The 21,643-nt window shown below is 47.1% G+C and overlaps 3 protein-coding genes across 7 annotated transcripts in view; 1 reads left to right on the forward strand and 2 right to left on the reverse strand.

The window, feature by feature from the left end:
• Positions 1-2,056, reverse strand: part of UNG (uracil DNA glycosylase) — a 37,707-nt gene extending 35,651 nt beyond the window's left edge. Inside the window, exons 1-3 of the mRNA XM_017879759.1 lie at positions 1,830-2,056; positions 1,009-1,215; positions 359-454 (exon numbers count right to left, since the gene is read on the reverse strand). Of these exons, the coding sequence (XP_017735248.1) occupies positions 359-454; positions 1,009-1,215; positions 1,830-1,961 (435 nt within the window). The 5' untranslated portion in view covers positions 1,962-2,056. The remainder of the gene's footprint in view (positions 1-358; positions 455-1,008; positions 1,216-1,829) is intronic.
• ALKBH2 (alkB homolog 2, alpha-ketoglutarate dependent dioxygenase) lies at positions 1,956-11,475 on the forward strand. Of its 5 annotated transcripts, none has more exons than XM_017879729.1 (5): positions 1,956-2,028; positions 3,948-4,103; positions 6,892-7,178; positions 9,480-9,678; positions 11,154-11,475. In XM_017879729.1, exons 3-5 carry the CDS (start codon positions 6,899-6,901, stop codon positions 11,458-11,460), a joined length of 786 nt encoding a protein of 261 aa, XP_017735218.1. In that variant the 5' UTR covers positions 1,956-2,028; positions 3,948-4,103; positions 6,892-6,898; the 3' UTR covers positions 11,461-11,475. The 5 variants fall into 5 exon arrangements, with proteins under 5 accessions (XP_017735218.1, XP_017735217.1, XP_017735215.1 ...); XM_017879728.1 differs by lacking the exon at positions 1,956-2,028 and adding an exon at positions 2,182-2,261; XM_017879726.1 differs by lacking the exons at positions 1,956-2,028; positions 3,948-4,103 and adding an exon at positions 6,186-6,438.
• Positions 11,476-11,639: 164 nt separating this feature from the next.
• Positions 11,640-21,643, reverse strand: part of USP30 (ubiquitin specific peptidase 30) — a 34,999-nt gene continuing 24,995 nt past the window's right edge. The window contains 7 exon segments of the mRNA XM_017879723.1: positions 11,640-13,988; positions 14,595-14,681; positions 14,683-14,713; positions 17,202-17,421; positions 17,521-17,601; positions 18,269-18,355; positions 18,846-18,905. Coding sequence (XP_017735212.1) covers positions 13,724-13,988; positions 14,595-14,681; positions 14,683-14,713; positions 17,202-17,421; positions 17,521-17,601; positions 18,269-18,355; positions 18,846-18,905 — 831 coding nt within the window. The 3' untranslated portion in view covers positions 11,640-13,723.

Consider the following 21,643-nt stretch of genomic DNA (forward strand, 5'->3'; position numbering starts at 1 on the left):
TGGTCAGGTCAAGGTGGGGTTGACTATAACAAGCTGCAAAAGATTTAACTGCTTTGTGTGTCAGTCTGAACTTCATCACCACCATAATATCTAACACTGTGGGAGGTTAGTTTCAGGATTTAAAAAAAACACAAGAAATAAGAGCACAGGATGTACACAGTTCTCCTTTTTGCTGCATAAATAGCATGTGGTAAACATTAAAAAGAGTAAATAGAGACAAACAGTCAGCCAAACCTCACAATTTCAGTGTTTTATTTACTACTGAATGATGGACTGTGGCTTAACTCCAGTGTCCCTGATTCAAAAATACTATTTGACTCCTTCTCCCCAATAAAAATCATCAACAAGGTATACTTACATCTCTTATGTCACACATCTGGGTCCAGGTGAAGACTTGGTGTGGGGGTGGATAAACAGTGTAATGCTTTCTTTCTTCTGCAACAAATCCCATTAGCTGATTTAAAGATAAACTAGACTTAAAATCAGATTCTCATTGGAAGCCATAAGAATTAAATAAGAAAGCTTCTACTGCAAATTATTTGGAACATCATTAGTTCTTTGTCATGTTTTATGTCCAAATTCTTTTAAAAAACAACCAACAAAAACAGGCCTGCCCCCCGCCCCCACCAAGTGGTTCAATCAGGCCAATTCCCTGCCTTTTTTTCTGGGCTGGGTCCTAACAGTGCCACTCCTCCCGGCTTTTTAAAGCTCAAGCCAGGTTTCATTCAGGATGGTTGGTGGTTTTACTATGCCAGCCTTTCCTGGACAATAGACTATGTGACTTAAATGAATCCATGATACCATCTCACGGGTCGTTAACAACTTTAACCAATATAAAAGTGCAGACTGAAACATCATGGCTTTCTTTTACCCCCTTTGTGAGTAAAGGACGTTGAAGGGGGTACAACCTAAGCCTATGGAAACATGAACTTCGCCGGCCGCAGTAACAAGACAAAGAGCCGGAAGCCTCCACGTTTACCCTTATGGAAGATGCATTTCCATATTTACCTTGATAAAATACGGTTTTCCGAACTCCCCGCTGAGGTGCTTCTTCCAGCTCTCCCCAAAGCCCACAGGCACGTTGCGGGCCGCAAGTCTGAGCAGGGCCGCGGCCTTGTTCCTCTGGATCCGGTCCAACTGCTCAGCACTCAGTGGCGAGGAGGACGGAGTCCCGGACTCCTCCTGCGCTGCCGGGGCCTTCTTGGCGGGGTTGGCCTGCAAGGGGTCCCCGCAGAGGCGGCTCAAGAGCTGCAGAGGCCCCTTCCCAGGAGTCCGCAGCTTCTGGCCCAACCCCCATGGCCCAAGGCAGAAGACGCCCATTAGTGGAGCAGGTCGCAGCAAAAGCGGACAATAGGAGCCCAGGACTGGGCCCAGTCCGGGAATTGGGAATTAGATTATAAACTGGAGCGGGGAGTGGGGCTGGCAAGCGGCCCCGTGGAGCATCAAGGGGACTGCAGACCCTGCACCGAGGTGCCCCGCCCCGCCAGACCCGCCCCCCACGCCCCACGTGGCCTTTTCGCGGCAAAAAAAAAAACTCCCTCTGGGGTCCCGCCCCCTCTCCCCTCTGATTGGACAGCGCACGGAACCAGGCGGGCCTGAGGCGCGCAGATTGGCGCCAAGGGCGCCGAGGCGCGTCGCCATTGGCTGATTCCTCAGCATGGCGGCCCATGGGGGACAGCGGCGGCTGTTTTGAACACGTGGAGGCTATTTGGAAAGCGGGGACCGGGTTTACCGAGTTAGAGGCGCGCTGCTGCATGCCCTCAGTCAGGCGGGACCCACCGCCTTCCTCCCCCTTCACCCCCCAGTCCTGGCCCCACGCCGCGCCTCACCGCCGCATCTCCGTTCTCCTCAGGCACGGCCGCCACGCCAGTCCCCAGGACGGCCGGCTCGGGGCTGGGGGCGCGTCGCTTCCTGGCGGGGCTAGGGGAGAAGAAGGAGTAGAGCGTCTTCTGGCCGATCATCCCGGAGCCGAGGAGGCAGCGAACGAGCACCGCCCGGGAACCCGCGAGGCTGGCCCTGATTGTGGCGGTCAGCAATTGGCGCCAAGCGACCCGCGCATGCTCCGAGCGGGGGGCTTTGCTGGGGGCGGGGGGCAGTGGAAGGCCCAGTGCGCATGTGCGGGAGGGGCTGGAGTGCAACGCCCCTGGGAGGAGGTGGGGCGTGCAACGGTGCCCGCGGGCCTATTCATTCATGCCCTCAACCCACCTCTGCCCTTTGGAAAGGCTCTCCAGGCTCAGCTGCAAGAAGAAAAGACTGGCCGGGTGCGGTGGCCCACGCCTGTAATCCTAGCGCTTTGGGAGGCTCAGGAGGGAGGATCGCTTGAGGCCAGAGGGTCGAAGCTGTAGTGAGCTTTGATCGCGCCATTGCACCCAGCCTGGGCGACGGAGCGAGACCCTGTCTCTGGGGATGGGAGGGAAAAAAAGTACCTGGCCCTTAGGGGTGTTGTTGGAGTGCAATGAACAATGTAATAGTATTGTCCGGGCTTGACGGCTCACGTCTGTAATCCCAGCACTGTAATCCGAGGCGTCTCAAAAACAGAAACAAACAAATACTATTATATTTTGTGTGTTTGTTTTGTTTTCGAGACAGAGTCTCGCTCTGTCACCCAGGCTGGAGTGCAGTGGTGTGATCTTGGCTGACTGCAACCTCTGCCTCTCCGATTCAAGCGATTCTCGTGCCTCAGCCTCCCCAGTAGCTGAGATTATAGGCGCGGGCCACCACGCCCGGCTGAGTTTTGTATTCTTTAGTAGAGACGGGGTTTCACTATGTTGGCCAGTCTGGTCTCGAACTCCTGACCTCAGATGATCTGCCCGCCTCGGCTTCCTGAAGTGCTGGGATTACAGGCGTGAGCCACCATGCCCGGCCAATAGTATTTGTTGAACTGTTACATACATTATCTCACGCAATTTTCATGGCCTATTTTATGACGATAAACTAAGGCTTAGCACAGTCAAACATTTTGCCTAATGTATCAGGCTTGTGGGAGACTTTCAGGTCATAGAAGTTAAACCCCAACGATTTGTCCTCCAAGTGACACCACTGTACAGCACCTCCCCACCAGTACTAACATGCTTAGGATTCTCTTTCCTTCCCTCACATCCAAACCATCCATATCTCCTTTTGGTTCTTTCTCCAAAGAAAATCTCAAATTCAACTGCTGCTCTTGCATTTCCTGGCTGCAGAAGACCAGCTGGGAAGCTGGTGTTCTCTTTTCTAGAGAGAGATTTTTACATCATGACAATACTCCAGGCCCGGCCCAGCTCGGTGGCTCACGCCTGTAATCCCAGCACTCTGGGAGGCCTACAGGGGCGTATCGCTTGAGCACAGGAGTTTGAGACCAGCCTGGCAAACATGGCGAAACCCTGTCTCTACTAAAAATACAAAAATTAGCCAGACGTGGTGGCATGCACTTGCAATCCCAGCTACTCAGGAGGCTGAGGCAGGAGAATCACTTGAACCCAGGAGGCGGAAGTTGCAGTGAGCTGAGATCGTGCCACTGCACTCCAGCCTGGGTGACAGAGCAAGACCCTGTCTAAAAACAAAAAAAGGAAAAAAAAAGCCAATCCTCGGGTTAAAACCCTTCTACGGTTTTCAAATAGGCTTAGAATAAACCCCAGCTTCCTACCCAGGTCTCAATGCTGCTTCCTCTCCGGCGGAAGCCCCCACTACTGAGTCCAGCTCCTGGCACATTTGCTGGACACACCCAACTTGTCCCTCTGTGGCCTGCATACTCTTGCACTCACCATCCCCTTGTCTGGAAAGCCTCAGGTCTCTGCTCAGGATCTTTCCCTGAAAAGGTCTTCTCCTCCTGCCCCACTTCCTAGCCCATCGCTCTATAACTGCTATACTATACAAAAGCATCTTATTTATTTATTCTTTTTATACAATTTCTTCAGAGACAGCATATTATTTATTCTTTCCTTGTGTGTTTCTGTCTCCATCCCCAGAATGTAACCTGAGTGAAGAAAGGAACTCGCTCCTTGTCTCTGGTGTGTCCCAGTGCCTAGGACAAGAAGCTGAAGTCTAAGGGAGAGAGGCTCAAAGCTGAAAATCATTTGCCCTTAGAGCCACTTTGAAAAACAGTTCCACAGTTTTGTATACAGGTAAACATACACTTACCATGTGACCCAGCACTCCCACGCCTAAGCATTTACCCAAGGGAGATGGAAATCTGTATTCACACAAAAGCTTGTATGTGAATGTTTATAGTGATTTTACTCATAGTAGCCTAAAACCAGAGAAACAACCCTATGTGGGGCCTACTCCCGTGGGGCATCCCTTCCATCCAGTAATAAAAGGGAACAAATAAGTGATACAAATGTGGGTATATGACTGGGCACAGTGGCTCACAACTGCAATCCCAGCACTTTGGGAGGCCAAGGCAAGCGGATTGCTTCAGCTCACCAGCTGAAGACCATGGAGACCAGCCTGGGCAACATGGCAAAAACCCATCTCTACAAAAAAATACAAAAATTAGCCGGGTGTAGTGGTGCATGCCTGTAGTCCCAGCTATTTGGGAGGCTGAGGTGGGAGTGGAGCTGGGAAGTGGAGGTTGCAGTGAGCCGAGATCATGCAACTGCACTCCAGCTTGGGCGATAGAGCCAGACCTTGTCTCAAAAAAAAGGTGAGGGAGGGTGGCATAAATCAATCTCAAAAGCAATATGCTTAAGTGAAAGAAGTCCCACAAAGGCTATATATTGTAGGATTCCTGTCTCAGTCTGTCTTCTGTCTCTTAGAGTACCTGAAACCAGGTAATTTATTGACAAAAGGAATGTATTTCTCATAGAGGCTGAGAGGTCCGAGGTGTTGAGGGGCTGCATCTGGTGAAAACCCTCTTGCTGGTGGGGATTCTGCTGAGTTCTGAAGCCGTGCAGGACATCACATCGCGAGGGGCCTGAGTGTGCTAGCTCAGGTCTCTCTTCCTCCTTTTATAAAGCCACCAGTCCCACTCCCATGGTAACCCATTAATCCATTAACCTGTGAGTCCATTAATCTAGTCATTCATTTATGAGGATAGAGCTGTCATGTCCCAATGGCGTCTTCAAGGCCCCACTTCTCAATACTGCCACATTGGGGATTAAATCTCAATATGGCTTTTGGAGGGACAGATATTCAAACCATGGCAAGTCCATGTATATGAAATTCTGGAAAAGGCAAAACTATAGGGAGAGAAGACAGATCAGTGGTTGCTGATGCTGGGTGATGGGGCAAGTTGATCAGTAAGAGGCTGGAGCAGTTTTATGGAGGGATGGAACTGTCCTAGATCTTGACTGTGGTGGTGATCATACAATATTGTACATTTGTTGAAATCTGTCAAAACAAAGCCTCCGATCTCATGGAGCTTTCGTTCCATTGAGGGGAGACAGAGAGTAAATAAAAATTAGGAGCCGGTTGTGGTGGCTCACGCCTATAATCCCAACAATTTGGGAGGCCCAGGTGGGAGGATCACTTGAGCCCAGGAGTTTGAGACCAGCCTGGGTAACATAGCAAGACCCCATCTCTACTAAAAATCATTAAAAAAAAATTAGCTGGGTGGGGTGGGATGTGCCTGTAGTCCCAGCTACTCCAGAGGCTGAGATGGGAGGATCGCTCGAACCCAGGAGTTCAAGGCTGCAGTGAGCTATGATCATGCCATTGCATTCCAGCTTGGGCAACAGAGTGAGATCCTGTCTCAAAAAAACAAACAAGAACAATATCAAAAAACAAGAAAACAGAAAAACAGGAGCAATAATGGAACCAACATTTATTTAGAGGACAGGGCATTTCTCATGCATTCTGTCATCTCCTCAGGCGCTTTCGTGACATAGGTGCTGTAGTCCCCACTTCACAGATGAGGCAGCTTAATCCCAGAGAGGTTGTGACCTGTGGAAGGCCATACAGCCAGGGCGGAGGAGACAGAAACAGAAGCCACGATATCCGACTACAGAACTTCTGCTCCCACTCGCGACAATATACTGGTGGCCCAAAGCCCTTTCCGGACACCAAAATAACCCCCAGTGAGAAGTAACAACCAAGCCACACTTCTCACCCCAGCCGTGATCCTCAACAGTGGTCCAACAGATAAAATCAACTGGAAAGCAGTAGTGCTTGCCACGCACGGGGGAGGGCCGGCAGGTGGCACCAGAGGGCCGCCCGGCTGCTCGCTTTGCGCCCTGGCCGGCAGTAGTTCCCAGCGTGCTCCGGAAGTGACGCGACCGATTCACGGGGGCGCGTTTTTCCCACCGCCAGGGCCCCCGGGCTGCCTGCGGGATTCAGAGCTGCGCCGGAGATGAGATTCTACAGCACTCTTGCCATCCCCACCCTATGCATGTGTTGCAATGATATCAGAATTTGGCGTGCGGTTTACCCGTGTTTAACCTCTCTGCGTCTCGTTTCTGTATCGTATCCACTTGAGCATCACTAGACTGATATATTTTAACAGTGGTGGGGGGCAGCGAGGTCAGTTATGGGTCCCTCCTCCTTGAAGGGGTGGACAATTGACTTTAGGCAAACCTCTTCCCCTCTGTGGGCAACAATTTCCCCTTCTGCAAAATGAGGGTTTGGGTTGTAGTTTCTAAGTTTAGCTGTGGCATGCGAATTCCCAGGAGGTAGTTCTTTAAAAATTCAGGTGCTCGGCCGTGGAGTGCAGACCTCTAGGTTTTTGCAGGCTAGCCAGCTGATTTTGATGCACAGGTGGACCTGGGAGACCCTGGATCAGATTGTCCCTAGGGTCCGTTCCGGCTTTAACATCTTTTGCTTCATTTCTAGGACGTGGTTTTAAACTTTAAAATGAAAATGTGAAACTAGAAATGTTGCTGTGAGACCCCCTGGACAAACAGATTTTTGCACTGGGGACAGAACTTGAACAGTCTCTGTCTTGGCCTCGCCACTGACGTCCCTTCTTTCCTGTAGGGACAGGATGGACAGATTCTTGGTGAAAGGGGTTCAAGGGGGCCTTTTGAGGAAGCGGGAGGAGCAAGAGCCGACTGGAGAAGAGCCAGCTGTGTCGGGAGGAGACAAAGAAAGTACAAAGAAGAGGCCCAGGAGAGAAGCCCCGGGGAATGGAGGACGCTCAGCAAGCCCCAGCTGGCGGCACATTCGGGCTGAGGGCCTGGACTGCAGTTACACGGTCCTCTTTGCTAAAGCTGAGGCAGATGAGATTTTCCAAGAGTTGGAGAAAGAAGTAGAGTATTTTACAGGTAAGCAGAGGGCGGGTGTGTGTGTGCGCGCTCGCGCAGTGAGGACTTGTTTGGTGCAGTTAATGATCTTATGTTTGGAGAAATCTGAACTCAGGATCCATTATTTACTGATGGGTTCGCTAATGGATTCATCCAATATTCTCTGAGCACCTCTGGGCTAAGCCCCTTAGGTGCTTAGGACATAAACTTGAAAAAAAACTGGATTGCCTGTCCACTAGAAGCTGACAGATGACTTGAGTAAATCTCCACTTGGCTACCTACCGATGAGCATCTTCTGGGAAACTTTGCAAAACAAAGTTAAAAAACGTGCTGGGTTCTACTGCAGAGCACTTCAGTCAGAATCGTTCCGAGGACAGGCTGACCACTTGTGTGTTTAAAAAGCTTCCAGGTGATTCTCATGGGCAGAAAGAGTTTGAGAATCACTGGTCTCATAGGAGAGATGGCAAATAACCCAGTAATTTCTCCACACCAGTGGTTCTCAGCGTCACCAGGTGGACTTGCTGTTGGCAGGGCTTGGATTGCTGAGCCTTACCCCTGTGGTTTAGTTTAGTTTCTAAGGAGATTCCAGGTGCTGCTGGTGCCTCTGGTCTGGGGAGCACACGTTGAGAACCACAGCTCTATCCTGTAATGAGGACACAAGGATCTGGCGGAGAGGCATAGAAAAGGAGCTGGGTGCAGTGGCTCATGTCTGTAATCCCAGCACTTTGGGAGCCCGAGATGGGCGAATCACTTGAGGTCAGGAGTTCGAGACCAGCTTGGCCAACATGGGGAAACCCCATCTCTACTAAAATACAAAAAAAAAAAAAAAAATTAGCTGTGTGTGGTGGTGCATGCCTGTAATCCCACCTACTCGAGAGGCTGAGGCGGGAGAATCATTTGAACCCGGGAGGCAGAGGTTGCAGTGAGCCGAGATCACACCACTGCACTCCAACCTGGGCAACAGAGTGAGACTGTGTCTCAAAACAAAACAAAACAAAAAACAAAAGCCCACAGGTCAGGCATGGTGGCACACACCTGTAATCCCAGCTACTCTGGAGGCTGAGGCAGGAGGATCACTTGAGGCCAGGAGTTCAAGTTCAGCCTGGGCAACATAGTGAGACCCCCTCATAGCTTTATTATTTTATGTTTTGAGACAGGGTTTCACTCTGTCACCCAGGCTGGAGGGCAGGGACACAATCCTGGCTCACTGCAGCCTCATCCGCCTGGGTTCAAGTGATTCTCCCACCTCAGCATCCTAAGCAGCTGGGACCACAGGTGTACACCACCAAGCCTGGATAATTTTTAAATTATCTGTAGGTCTCACTGTGTTACCCAGGCTGTTAATTGAACTCCTGGCCTTGAGTGATCCTCGCCTTGGCCTCCCAAAGTGCTGGGATTGCAAGCATGAGCCAGTGCGCCTGACTCGCCATCTCTTTAAAAAAAGAAATGCCCACAAGAGACCCTAGCTGTGTGAGCCCCATCTTTCATGGGGTCACACGCCCTTAGTCCCTACAGTTGACAAAGCCATCCTAGCCTGTAAACTAACTTTATCGTGCTCCAATTTCAGCCTCTTTATTCTGCCTTTACTGTAGTTAAGGCAGTTAAGTTACAGTGTTCACTAAAAAAATGGCCCAGGACCATGTTTCTCTCCTTGTAGGACAAGAGTCACTGTTCTTACATGAACATTTGGGGTAATTGGCTTGGTGCAGTGGTGCACACCTGTAATCCCAGCACTTTGGGAGACTGAGGCGAGCGGACCACTTGAGCCTAGGAGTTCAAGACCAGTCTAGGCAACATGGTAAAACCCCGTGTCTACAAAAAATTACAAAAAAAGTTAGCCATGCATGGTGGCGTGCCCCCATGGTCCCAGCTACTCAGGAGGCTGAGGCAGGGGAACTGCTGGAGCCCTGGAGGTGGAGGTTGCAGTGAGCTTACAAAAAAGTTAGCCGGGCATGGTGGCACACCTTTGTGGTCTAAGCTATTCAGGAGGCAGAGGCGGGAGGATCACTGGAGCACAGGAGGTGAAGGTTGCAGTGAGCTGAGATTGTGTCACTGCACTCCAGCCTGGGTGACACAGGGAGACCCTGTCTCAAAGAAAACAAAACAAAAAGAAAATTTGGGGCAAGCCAAAATGATGATTGAGGAGGAGTTTAAATTGTGTGGAATGACGGGGAAATGTTATTCCTTACTTCCCTTTCAATCTTGAATACCCAGGGAGCATGTATGTGGGGCACTGGATTTCTGATGGTGGCAGTTAGGGGGCCATCTGGATTTCTAGAGGGGAGTCGGGTGGAAAGGAACTGCCATGTTTCTTCTGCACAGGGGCACTGGCCAGGGTCCAGGTATTCGGGAAGTGGCACAGTGTGCCCAGGAAGCAGGCAACGTACGGCGACGCTGGGCTGACCTACACCTTCTCAGGCCTCACGCTGTCTCCAAAGCCCTGGATCCCAGTTCTAGAGCGCATCCGGGATCGCGTCTCTGGGGTGACTGGACAGACCTTCAACTTTGTGCTCATCAACAGGTGACACCCTGTCTGTTTAGTGGACTCAATGTTACAAGTCTTCTGTCTCCTCCAAAAGGAAGTGTTTAGGGTTCCACCCTATTTGGTTCATTGGTACAAATCATTTCTTAGTACACCGGGGCTCTAGGAGTGGAACAGCGCCAGCGCTCGGTCTTCCTGGAGCTCATCCCAGAGGAGGAAGTGAGAGGTTATTAACTCCTGAACAGACAGCTGAATGAGACAATTTCTTCTCTTTTTCTTTCTGTTTTTTTTTTTTTGCCCAGGCTTAGTCTGAAATTCCTGGACTCAAGCGATCCTCCCACCTCGGCCTCCCAAAGTGCTGGAATTGCAGGCATGAACCACTATGCCTGACCCTAGACAATTTCAGACAGTGATAACCATCTTGCAAAAAATTAAACAGGCCGATTTGACTGAGAATGGCCGAGAGGTTTGCGATTAGGGCCAGGTTTCTCAGTGGCAGCACTGTGGACATTTTGGGTGCAGTCATTCATTGTTTGGGGCTGACCTGTGCCTTGTGGGATGCTAAGCACATCCCTGGCCTCCATCTACTAGATGCAAGTAGTGTCCCCCACCCCCCAATACCTGTCCCCTGGGGCAGAATCACCCTGGCGGGGAACCCTGGGTGGGTTTAAGGGAAGGTCACTTTAGATGGGGTGGTTAGAGGAGGGCTGAGGCAGTGTGTTTGAGCTGATAACTAAATGGAGAGTGCCAGCCACAGACATCTGGAGGGAGAGCAGAGGGACTCTGGAGTGTCTGTGAAGCAAAAATCCTGCAGGATGGCCAGAAAGCAGTGAATGAGGGAAGGAAGGGGATGACGTGAGCTCAGAGGTGGGCAGGGGCCAGGCTGGGCCGAGTATGGCCTTTAAGTGCAGGGTGAAATCATGTGATAAAGGTTTACATAGACTGGCCACGGGAACTACAGTAAGACATGATTTTGGCTTTGGATGTCTTCAGTTTTAAAGCACATGAACTGGCCGGGTGTGGTGGCTCATGCCTGTAATCCCAACACTTTAGGAGGCTGAGGAGAGTGAATTGCTTGAGCCCGAGTTCAAGACCAGCCTGGGTAATATGGTGAAACCATTTCTACAAAAGAAAAAAAATTAGTTAGGTGGGGTGGTGCATACCTGTAGTCCCAGCTACTTGGGAGGCTGAAGTGGGAGAATCACTTGAGCCCGGGAGGCCAAGGCTGCAGTGAGCTATGATTGTGCCACTGCACTCCAGCTTGGGTAACAGAGCGAGACCCTCTCAAAAATAAGTAAATAATAAGTAAGTCACATGAACAAATAGGTCAACAGACCCCTTCAGGGTTGGCTTATCTTAGAGCCTGCTGTGGACCTCCAGCCCTCGCAGAAACAACAGCAGGTACAGCCGTGCACAGAGTGCCATTTCACACTGTGAGGAAATGAGGGCTGGCGGTGCTGGTGAGTTTCAGGAGAGGGTGGTTTTTATGCATTGTGCTTGTTTTCTCATTGCAGGTATAAAGATGGCTGTGACCACATCGGGGAACACCGAGATGATGAAAGAGAACTGGCCCCTGGGAGCCCCATCGCCTCTGTCTCCTTCGGTGCCTGCAGAGACTTTGTCTTCCGGCATAAGGATTCCCGTGGGAAAAGCCCCTCCCAGAGGGTGGCGGTGGTCAGGCTGCCGCTGGCCCACGGGAGCTTGCTCATGATGAACCACCCGACCAACACACACTGGTACCACAGTCTTCCCGTGAGAAAGAAGGTTCTGGCTCCACGGGTCAATCTGACTTTTCGTAAAATTTTGCTTACTAAAAAATAAAACGTTTTAACGGTTTTCTCTTTTATCTTTCCCTCTGGACTCTAAGAGGGAGCTGGTGTTTCCCTTACCAACAGGGAACACAGAAAGGTTTAAAGCACAGGACTTGTTATGTAACAATGCAGAATTCAGAAAGATGATGTTTGTAACAGATCAGTGCATTACACCAGGTGACTGTTTTCCTAACAAAATGATGAATTTATTGCCATAATACACAGCAGATACAAAAGTACCTTTAGCAAATACGTAAGTCAGCAGTTATTACGGCAAAACCACTAGTTTAACTTAGATCTTCCCCAAGAGAATCTACTTACTTTGAAAATAACTTAAAACTAGAAATCAGATTATTGGGCTGCTGTTTAATGCATAATAATTTACAAAATGAAGAAGTCAGGTTAAAAGGCTTTGCACAGGTATTGTTCACATTTGTAGCCTTGGCTCAAACCCTGGCCTCTCACCAAAGAAAGATCTGCTTATAGCCGCATGTTCCAAGGCTCAGCCGCTTTTCTCCCTTTCTTTAATGGTAGATTTCAAAAAGTAAGCAGTGGCAGAACAGCAATTACTTAAAGCTACAGCTTTGCAGTACACTTTAAGGTCACATGATTTGGGCATTTGTTCCACCAGACTTGGGTAAAACAAGTTTGTTCATTTCAACATCAAAGCCAAGGTCTGCATAGGGTGAGTGCAGGACGGACCGTAAAGTTCAAGCTGCCCCTTGCACCCCAACGCCCAGAGCCTGGAGAGCCTGCACAGTATATTCTGTGGACAGCGGGAGTTACTGAGTCCTCAGAGTGCAGCCTGGGCCCAGTGGAAGAGTGATCATCTGGGCTTCCTGCATGGTGAGCTGCTGCCAAGGCACCATTTGGTGTGTCCGCCAGCTCGCCCCCAGCAGAGGAAGCACAGGTCTTAGCCTTACCTCAGATGACCTTTTGGATAGGTCTGATTCCAGTCTTATCTCTGATGAGTCGGTTTGAATTTGGATCAATTTCTTTTAATTAAAAATCTAGCTTAAAACAGGTACTACCGTGTCATCAAAATTCCTTTGGCCCTGGGCTGCATTCAGAGACTTACCCAAAAAGGGAAGAAAGTGCTCAATATATACTTTTTGTATTAGGCTACTGGAAATGAATAAATTCAGAATATGAACCTAGAGCAACATACAATACTAGATGCCACCTGAAGTTATATGTTTTTAAAAAGTCAAAAGCTGCTTTCCTCTTTTCGTGAAAAGGGCTGAACTTTGGTGTAATCAAATCTAACCCTTCACAAATGAGGAAACTGAGGTTCAGAGAGACTGCAGCCCCATAGTCAGCCCTTCCTTCCTAAGCCAGCTGTCAACTCACGGCAGGGATTGTCTTTTTATGCAGCCCCAAGCTCCTACCTGTAAACCTTAAGAGCTCTGCATGGGCAATAAATAAACAGATGAAAGTAACCATTTACAGTGGATCCTTGTGTAAGAAAGAGTTTTCCACAGAGCAGAGGAATCAGGTGTTGCAAAGATATAGCTCAGGTCTGGCTATTCACAGAGTTTTATAATACAGTGTGATTACATCTCAGTCCAATATACAAAAGGTAAAAGCAACAAATAAGCTTTTCACTTATAACTGACAAAGTAGTGAAAGAGTTTCCCCAGGGGGCAGGTTTGGCAGATGAGCCTTTACTCCATAGAAAGAATTGGAAGATTAGAAAAGGCATAGAAAAAGGAAAGTGTTCTTTAGGCATTTTTCACCTGTTCTCTCGCTATCCTTTGAGTAGACTGGAGGGAATATTACAGAATGCATGTGCTATAAAAGCAATCGAAAGTGAAAGGCACTTTTTCTTCTAAATTGTTGCCTTTAATAATTTCATTAATTCTTGTCAACAATTTTTATGGGCCTGCTTATTAAAAATAAAAGATCTGGGTGGAAACGTTGATTACACAAAGGTGCCTCCCCTCTGAGAACACCTAACATTACAATATGAAAACGGTGGCTTCAAGAATCTGCATTCTTTTAATGGCCTGTATCAGATGAGTAAAAAGACACTCCAGACATAATGAATGCTTTCTTAATACAACAGTACCTTCTACACACATGAACAGAGCTGTTCAGGGAGCCTGATTTGGTATGAATTGGGGCTGGCTCCCAGGTGGAGCCTGCTCTCAGAACACACCGGAAAGCTGGAAGGCTCCAGTGCGGCTGCTTGCACACACAACAGTACAGTTTTACTTTTTTCCTGGACAGTGTGCAGACAGTGCCATCAGTTCTAGCCTTGCAGGAGGGCGAAATCATTCTTCAGACTTGTACTCCTGGCTCTGGTGTTGCATCCTGGAAAGGACGCGCTCATAGAACAGCAGGTAGGCGCTGGAGGACAGGACCTCCTGCAGGCTGGCCTTGCGGACAGTGTCATCGGAGACCCACAGCCACTGGTTGCTCGTTGAGAGCGGGTTCCTGGCCGAAGGTGGGGACCGTCGGTAAGTGACAAAGTGTCCAGAGTGCATGTCTCCATGGTGGACGACAACTGCCATCAGTCGGAAGAGGTATGTGGAGGAGCTGAACGATAGGAACACATGTCAGGGGTTTACAATTTTAACAAAAAAGACTTTATAGGCAAAAACGAAAGAATCCTAATGTTAAATAGGGGATCAATACAATAGTAAGTCCATACCACCAAATGCTACACAACTATTAAAATACAGATATGTATTTACTGACATGGCAAGATGTACATTCTATGAGTATATGTATATTGTATATATGTGTATGTTTCTATCAAATGAGTGTATGTGTTTATGTATACTGTATGTATGTGTGTTCACACACCCACATACGACTTTATAGAGTGAGTGACCCTAAATGTTTAATTGGCTATTTCTAAGTGGTATCCCAAGAAATTTTATATTTTCTTTATATTTTATACATATACACATATATATACACATACATATGCATATGTAAATTTTATGTACTTTAAAAATTCTTAGTTTAAAAGTTATTTCCATTTTGAACAAAAATAAACAAGAAAGTGTAATCACGAAACTTCACCTTAAAATGAAAAATAAACCTCTACATATTCCTGAATTCATTTCTGTAAACAGCTAATTTTCGAAGCTAAGAGTAGTGGTAGCTCTAAGATGGGGCCTGTAAAGGGCAGCTCACCTGTAGTCGGGAACAACCGGGAGAGGGAAGGGCATCGGTGTGGAGAGCGTTGGCAATAAAGATGGGGAGCAGGCGCCATTCATAAAATCTGTGTTTTGGGGCCCCTGGCTGATTCAGAACTGCAAGAGAAAAAGGCCTGAGTCACAGAAAATAAGCAGTGGCTCTGTAAACAAAGCCTGGTTTTGATTACCTTGAAAGTTAACTCCCCATAATGCTACAAAGAAAAAAATATATTTCATTTGGTATTATATAGATTCATAAAATAATCTGCCCTTTATCCTTAATCTCAAATAGGGATAATCTGTCTTAATCCCAAATAGGACAAGTGTATCTAGCTCCAGCTTTATGGCTAGCCTGGGATCTTTGAGCTCCTAGCCCTGTTTGCTAATGGCATGTATCAAAGTTAATCAGTAGCTAATTTACTGGCTTTTTTTTTTTTTGAGATGGAGTTTCGCTCTGTCGCCAGGGCTGGAGTGCAGTGGCCGGATCTCAGCTCACTGCAAGCTCCGCCTCCTGGGTTCACGCCATTCTCCTGCCTCAGCCTCCCGAGTAGCTGGGACTACAGGCACCCGCCACCTCACCCGGCTAGTTTTTTGTATTTTTTAGTAGAGACGGGGTTTCAGCATGTTAGCCAGGATAGTCTCGATCTCCTGACCTCGTGATCCGCCCGTCTCGGCCTCCCAAAGTGCTGGGATTACAGGCTTGAGCCACCGCGCCCGGCCAATTTACTGGCTTTTGACCTAAACCAAGGTTTCTCAACATGGCACCAGACGGTTTTGGCTGGATCATTCTTTGTTGCAGGGCCTGTCGTGTGCATCAGAGGATGTTGAACAGCATCCCTGGCCTCTACCCAGTAGCACCCCTCCCCTAGCAGTGACAACCAAAACTGTTACCAGACATTGCCCAATGTCCCTCGGGCGGCAAAACTCCAAGTTGAGAACCACTGATCTAAACATTCTGTTTTCTTTAATTCTGTCAGCTTCTAAGGAATACCAACATGTAACAGCATTAACACATGTTTATGGGTATACATAAGATAATTAAGGCTATATTTACATGTCTTTTCCTTTCAAGTGTCATTTTTGGGGGCCGTTAATACCAAGTAGTTTACTGATGACTTTTTTTTTTTTAAGACAGGATCTTGCTCTGTTGCCCAGGCTGGAGCACAGTGGCATGATCACAGCTCACTGCAGCCTCAAACATCTGGGTTCAAGCAATCCTTCCACCTCAATCTCCCAAACTGCTGGGACTACAGGTGTGAGCCACCATGACTGGCCCTGCTGCTGGCATCTTTAACCACAGTCAGCATGCTCTCAACATTAGTAAACCTGCACCCCAGCCCAGGAGAGGGGGAAGCTGGGGTGCAGAGGTCTTTGATTTAAAACCAGGGCTGAGGGCTGAACCTGAGTCTGTCCCCTACCTCATCTCTTTTTGATGTTAATTTAGTGACTTGATGAGAAAGAGGAAAACACAATCCCTGACATGATGAGGTATCGGGCCATGCAACTGTGGTCACAAAAAGAACAAAAGGGCCAGGCGCGGTGGCTCAAGCCTGTAATCCCAGCACTTTGGGAGGCCGAGACGGGCGGATCACGAGGTCAGGAGATCGAGACCATCCTGGCTAACACGGTGAAACCCCGTCTCTACTAAAATAAAAAAAAACTAGCCGGGCGAGGTGGCGGCGCCTGTAGTCCCAGCTACTCGGGAGGCTGAGGCAGGAGAATGGCGTGAACCTGGGAGGCGGAGCTTGCAGTGAGCTGAGATCCGGGCACTGCACTCCAGCCTGGGTGACAGAGCGAGACTCCGTCTCAATAAAAAAAAAAAAAAAAAAAAGAACAAAAGGACTAAGGGACCCTAAATAGGAAAGTATGGGGTGTGAGACGATCCTGACCTAACTGGGGTCGGCAGGCAGGTGGTGAGTTCAGGCTGAGAGCCCTTCAAGTGAGTGGGTTTTCCTCATGTCTAACTCTAAAGAACTCAGTGTGTCACATGAGACACCTTTAGAAAATGGACCAACATGGCATTCTAGGGCCAGTTCTCCCGTGTGGTGTCTGCCCTTGGACCAATCATTCAACCCTGTGGAGCCTCCACATTCTCATCAGTAAGACCAGGGGTGATAACAGCTACCTGGCTTAACTGAGACCTCAGCTGAGGGCAGTAATGGAATCAGATACATGATTCAGTACAGAAGTCACTTCAACCCCCAGAAGAGGTTCGGTGATCTTTAGCCAGGACATGTCCTCCCCACATTTCCTGTACTGACAGGAAATGACACAACCAAAAAAAAAAAATTCACTGGAATGATGTGAGCCAATGATTATATCATTTAGTGGAAAGATCAGAAGACAAGGCTGCAATTTTAAGTGTTTCTCTCTGTACTTTTTCATCTGTAATATGGTTTCAAAACCATACATCTCTCTGCTACATAATTTTTACCTCTTCTAAGAAATCTTCCCTCTTCCACCCCCAATCCTGCTGTTCTCAAGAGTTTAAGCAACCATTGTACAAGCCTTGTGCTCATGTCATAAGGGACCCAGAAGGTGGTGATGCCAAACTGCTTTTCTCTGTGCTGAAAATTCCTGCTGCGTCGGCTCCTCGTGCACACACCTGGCGTGGGGGCTCCCGGCCCATCCTGCAGCTTCAGTGTAGGCCCTGGGTTCTTGTTCAGTTTAGGGTTGTGTTGACTAGGTTTATGTCCAAGGAGGTGGTACTTGTAAATGTCCATCATCAGGAACTCATTGAACTGCACGTGCTCGTGCCGCTTCAGAGGCGTGCCGTGACTGGACCAGCTCAGCCGCTGTAGGTGGATGCACAGACACTGAGGGAGCTGCGGGTAGAAGAGAAACCGGGAGAACTGAGTTGTTTCAGGGGCAGGACACACGGAGTCCTCAAAACAAAACCAACAGGGTGTGTGGTGTGGGCTCACCTTCCCTAGTTTTAACTGTTTAACAAAAGTGGTCCTCTGGTGTTCCACCTTTTCCCCATTCAACGTTCCCTTCGCTTCAATCTGAAATAAAAGAAACATTTCTCTGCAGAAATGCCTAAAATAGGACAGCTTTGGAGTGCTGCAGACCACAGTGGTGTTATAGCGGCACACAGTTGGCACTTGACTGCTACCTGCTGAAATGAATTCAGCTGCCCAGTTATTTGTGAATTGTTTTCCCTGATCCCTCTTAGTCATTAAATAACAGAAACAGTGGAGGGAAGAGAACGTGTAGAGCGAACACTGATGCTCTGACACTGGCATGTCATCTATTAATTGTTCTCTGTCTTCAAAAATTCTGTTCCATACAGTTCCTCTTGAGTCAGAGGGGAAAACTCAGTTACTTAGGGGAGTCAGGCAGGTAGCACAGGTTAAAAGAAAGGGTGTAAAACAAATGGGAGTGGAAGCAACTGCAGCAAACTGGAGAGGGCATTTCTCATCTCAGCGTGACAGAGGGCATTTCTCATCTCAGCGTGACAGTTTATTCTTTAAACACTGCATGAAACAAAATTCATCTGGGAAAGAGATTTGGTCCATGAGCGGCCAATGTCCAAAGCAAGTTAGGGAGAAGTAGAAGTGGCTGAAAAGACCCACTGGGTACAGTCAGAAGAGCTCAGGGTCAGTGGTGTGAGAGGTGCTACATCAGCACACACAGGCCAGCTGGGGATGACATTTGGGGTTCAATGCATACCTTTGTACAGTTGTCACACACAACATCCCGCACTGATTCTGATGAGATGAAGTGGTGAAGGCAGTGGTCCAGGGTCAATGGGTGACCCTACAGCATGAGAAGAAGAAAATTACTACAATTCAAAGGACAGCTATACTGAAACTGTTAGCAGATGGCAGTGTGAAGACCAGAGCTTTATTTCGATGTATGCAGGCAATAAAGTTTTATAGTCACAACTGGATGTTTCCTGGACAAACATGGGACTCAAAGCTCCCCAGACTGCTATTATGAACAGATTCTAGAGCATGAGGATGTAACTGCACGAACTTGTGGACTTCCATGCTGTTTTAGGTATCTTTGAATTTGAGGTTAATGTCTGTGTGTGTATATTCAAAAAGCCAAAATTTCTGGAGCAAAAGAAAAACCATTCATTATCCTCCCTCCCGTAATCATGCCACATATTAAAGTTAAGATGGGGTTCAACCAACCATGTATCTGAATTACACAGAGTGCCTGAGCCACATAAAATGCTTCAAAACCCTTTCAGATTGAAATGTCTCTGAAACAGACTCCAAATAAACCATAAGTCAGTACATACCCATGTGGCGGCTGGAATGCTTAGTGAAAGGCTATCAAAGGTGTCAAACCGAACAGGACTCTGAAACAAAATTGCAGACAATCCAGAAAAGATTGAGGCTTAGTTCAAAGTTTTAACGATGGAAGATATGTGACTATGAAACAGTTGAATATTGAGATGCCCAACATTAACATAGTAAAATATCATGTACTTAGTTAGAATCAAATTCTATTAAAACAACCTTGTACACATAAGAGGTACAATAATACTAAAGAATCGCTTGGAACAACTGAAAGATTAAATACCTGAGCCAGAAATAATTTTGGGATTTTATTTTAAGGAAATAACCATGGGCATAACCACAAGGATATTCATCAATATTATTTATAATAGCAAAAATTTGAATACAGTCAGCATTATTTAACAATGGTGATACAGTCTAAGAAATGCATCCTGAGGTGACGTCATCATTGTGTAAACATCACAGAGCGCACCTACAAAACCTAGATGGTGCATCCTACTACACACCTAGGCCATATAGTCTAGCTACTGCTCCTAGGCTACCAACCTGTACAACATGTTACTGTACTGAATGCTGTAAGGAACTGTAACACAGTGGGCAGGATTTGTGCATCTAAACATAGAAAAAGTACCATACAAATAAAGTATTATAATCTTACGGGACCACCATCATACATGTGGTTTGTCATTGACCAAAACATCATCATACAGCACATGACTGTAGTTGAAAGTTTTAGCGAACGGTTTAATAAATTATATAGCATGTCCACAGAATGAAACACTATGTTAAACAAAATGTAGAAGAACGTATGATCGGTCGGGCGCGGTGGCTCAAGCCTGTAATCCCAGCACTTTGGGAGGCCGAGAAGGGCGGATCACGAGGTCAGGAGATCGAGACCATCCTGGCTAACACGGTGAAACCCCATCTCTACTAAAACTACAAAAAACTAGCCGGGCGAGGTGGCAGCGCCTGTAGTCCCAGCTACTCGGGAGGCTGAGGCAGGAGAATGGCGTGAACCCGGGAGGCGGAGCTTGCAGTGAGCTGAGATCCGGCCACTGTACTCCAGTCTGGGTGACAGAGCGAGACTCCGTCTCAAAAAAAAAAAAAAAAAAAAAAAAAAAAAAGAAGAACGTATGATCATGTGGAAAGATGTTCACATTAGATTATTCATTGCAAAAAAGCAGACGATGAAGTAGGGTGAGAGAGTTCCTGCTTTTGGTGATGGCAGAGGCGCTTGGGTAGATTAACCCTCCTTGAGATAACAATTGTAAAGTTTGGAACAAAACAAAACAAAACGGTTTGAACGAACAGAGAGCTACCAAAAGCAGGCAGAAATGGAAAAGAAGTCAACTCTTGGAAAAACAGAACTCTGTGGGCGAGATTTGTGTGTTTGTGGCTTTTTTTCCTGGTTGATGTGGTGCTGGGTGGCAAAAAGCAGCATCCTACAGGATTGAGTGGTCAGATGACAGAGTTCAAGAATCAGGGCTGGTGGAGAGACCAGGGTAAATGCCAGGAAGAAAGGAGATACAGAAGGGATGAGCCCCAAAGTTTATACTTAAACTCTGTTCAATTCCAGGGCTGATCCCTGAACCACACGTGCATGGGGGAAACTCCAGGGAGCCTGGCAAAAAGTAGCAGCTGGAAGCTAAAAAAACTGAGCAGAGGTTTTGCCACCCAATGTAGGGGAGACAGAGTTGAGTTTGAGCCCAGCCAGGTTAACTGTGGGCCAGAAGAAAATTAATTTTTCTTCATAGAAATGTAACAGAATCCCTACTCTCTCTGTCTCTACTATGATGTTAAGTATACAATAAAAAATTACTAAACATGAAATACAAAGAAGTCAGCACACAAGGACCTCACAGATGCATCATAAATATGCTCAAGGATGTAAAGGAAAATATACAGTGACAGTGAATGAACAAATTGAGAATCTCAGAACAATGGAAACTATGAAAAAGAAGACAATGGAAATTCTATAACTAAAAACAACAGTGACTACCTTGAAAAATTTGTTGCATAGGCAAACAGAGACTGGAGATGAAAAAAGAATCAGGCCAGGTATGGTGGCTCACACCTGTAATCCCAACACTTTGGGAGGCTGAAGTGGAAGGATCACTTGAGCCCAGGAGTTTGGGACCAACCTGAGCAACACAGTGAGACCCTGCCTCTACAAAAAATTAAAAATATTAGCTGGGTGTGGTGGTGCACACCTGTAGTCCCAGCTGCTCAGGGGGCTAAGGTGGGAGGATAACTTGAGCCTGGGAGGTTGAGGCTGCAGTGAGCTATGATCACATTATTGCAATCCAGCCTGGATGACAGAGCTAACTCTCTGTCTCAAAAAAAAAAAAAAAAAAAAAAAAAAAAAAAAAAAAAAAAAAAAAAAAAGAAAAGAAAAGAGAGAAAAGAATCAGTGAACATGAAGATAATAGAAATGATCTAATTTAAAGAACACACAGAAGAAAGATTGAAGAAAATTGAACAAGACCTCAGTCACCTGTGGGCCAACATTAAGTAAACTAACAAGTGAAAATGGGCATACAATCTTTGTTGAAAAGTAATGGCCAAGAATTTTCAAATTTGGTTTTAAAAAAAAAGTACAGATTTAACAAACTCAGCAACCCCAAACAAGATAAATACTAAGAAAACCACATCTATACACAGCATGAACAAAAATAAAGAGAAAATTTTGTAAGCAGTGTAAGCAGAAGAAAAAAATGACACTTTACATAGAGAAGAATGATATAAATGACACTAACTGAAACAATGGAGGCCAGAAGACAACAGAATAATGTCCTTA

The sequence above is a fragment of the Rhinopithecus bieti genome, unplaced genomic scaffold, assembly GCF_001698545.2.
Source record: "Rhinopithecus bieti isolate Rb0 unplaced genomic scaffold, ASM169854v2 scaffold_11933, whole genome shotgun sequence".
Lineage (NCBI taxonomy): Eukaryota > Metazoa > Chordata > Mammalia > Primates > Cercopithecidae > Rhinopithecus > Rhinopithecus bieti.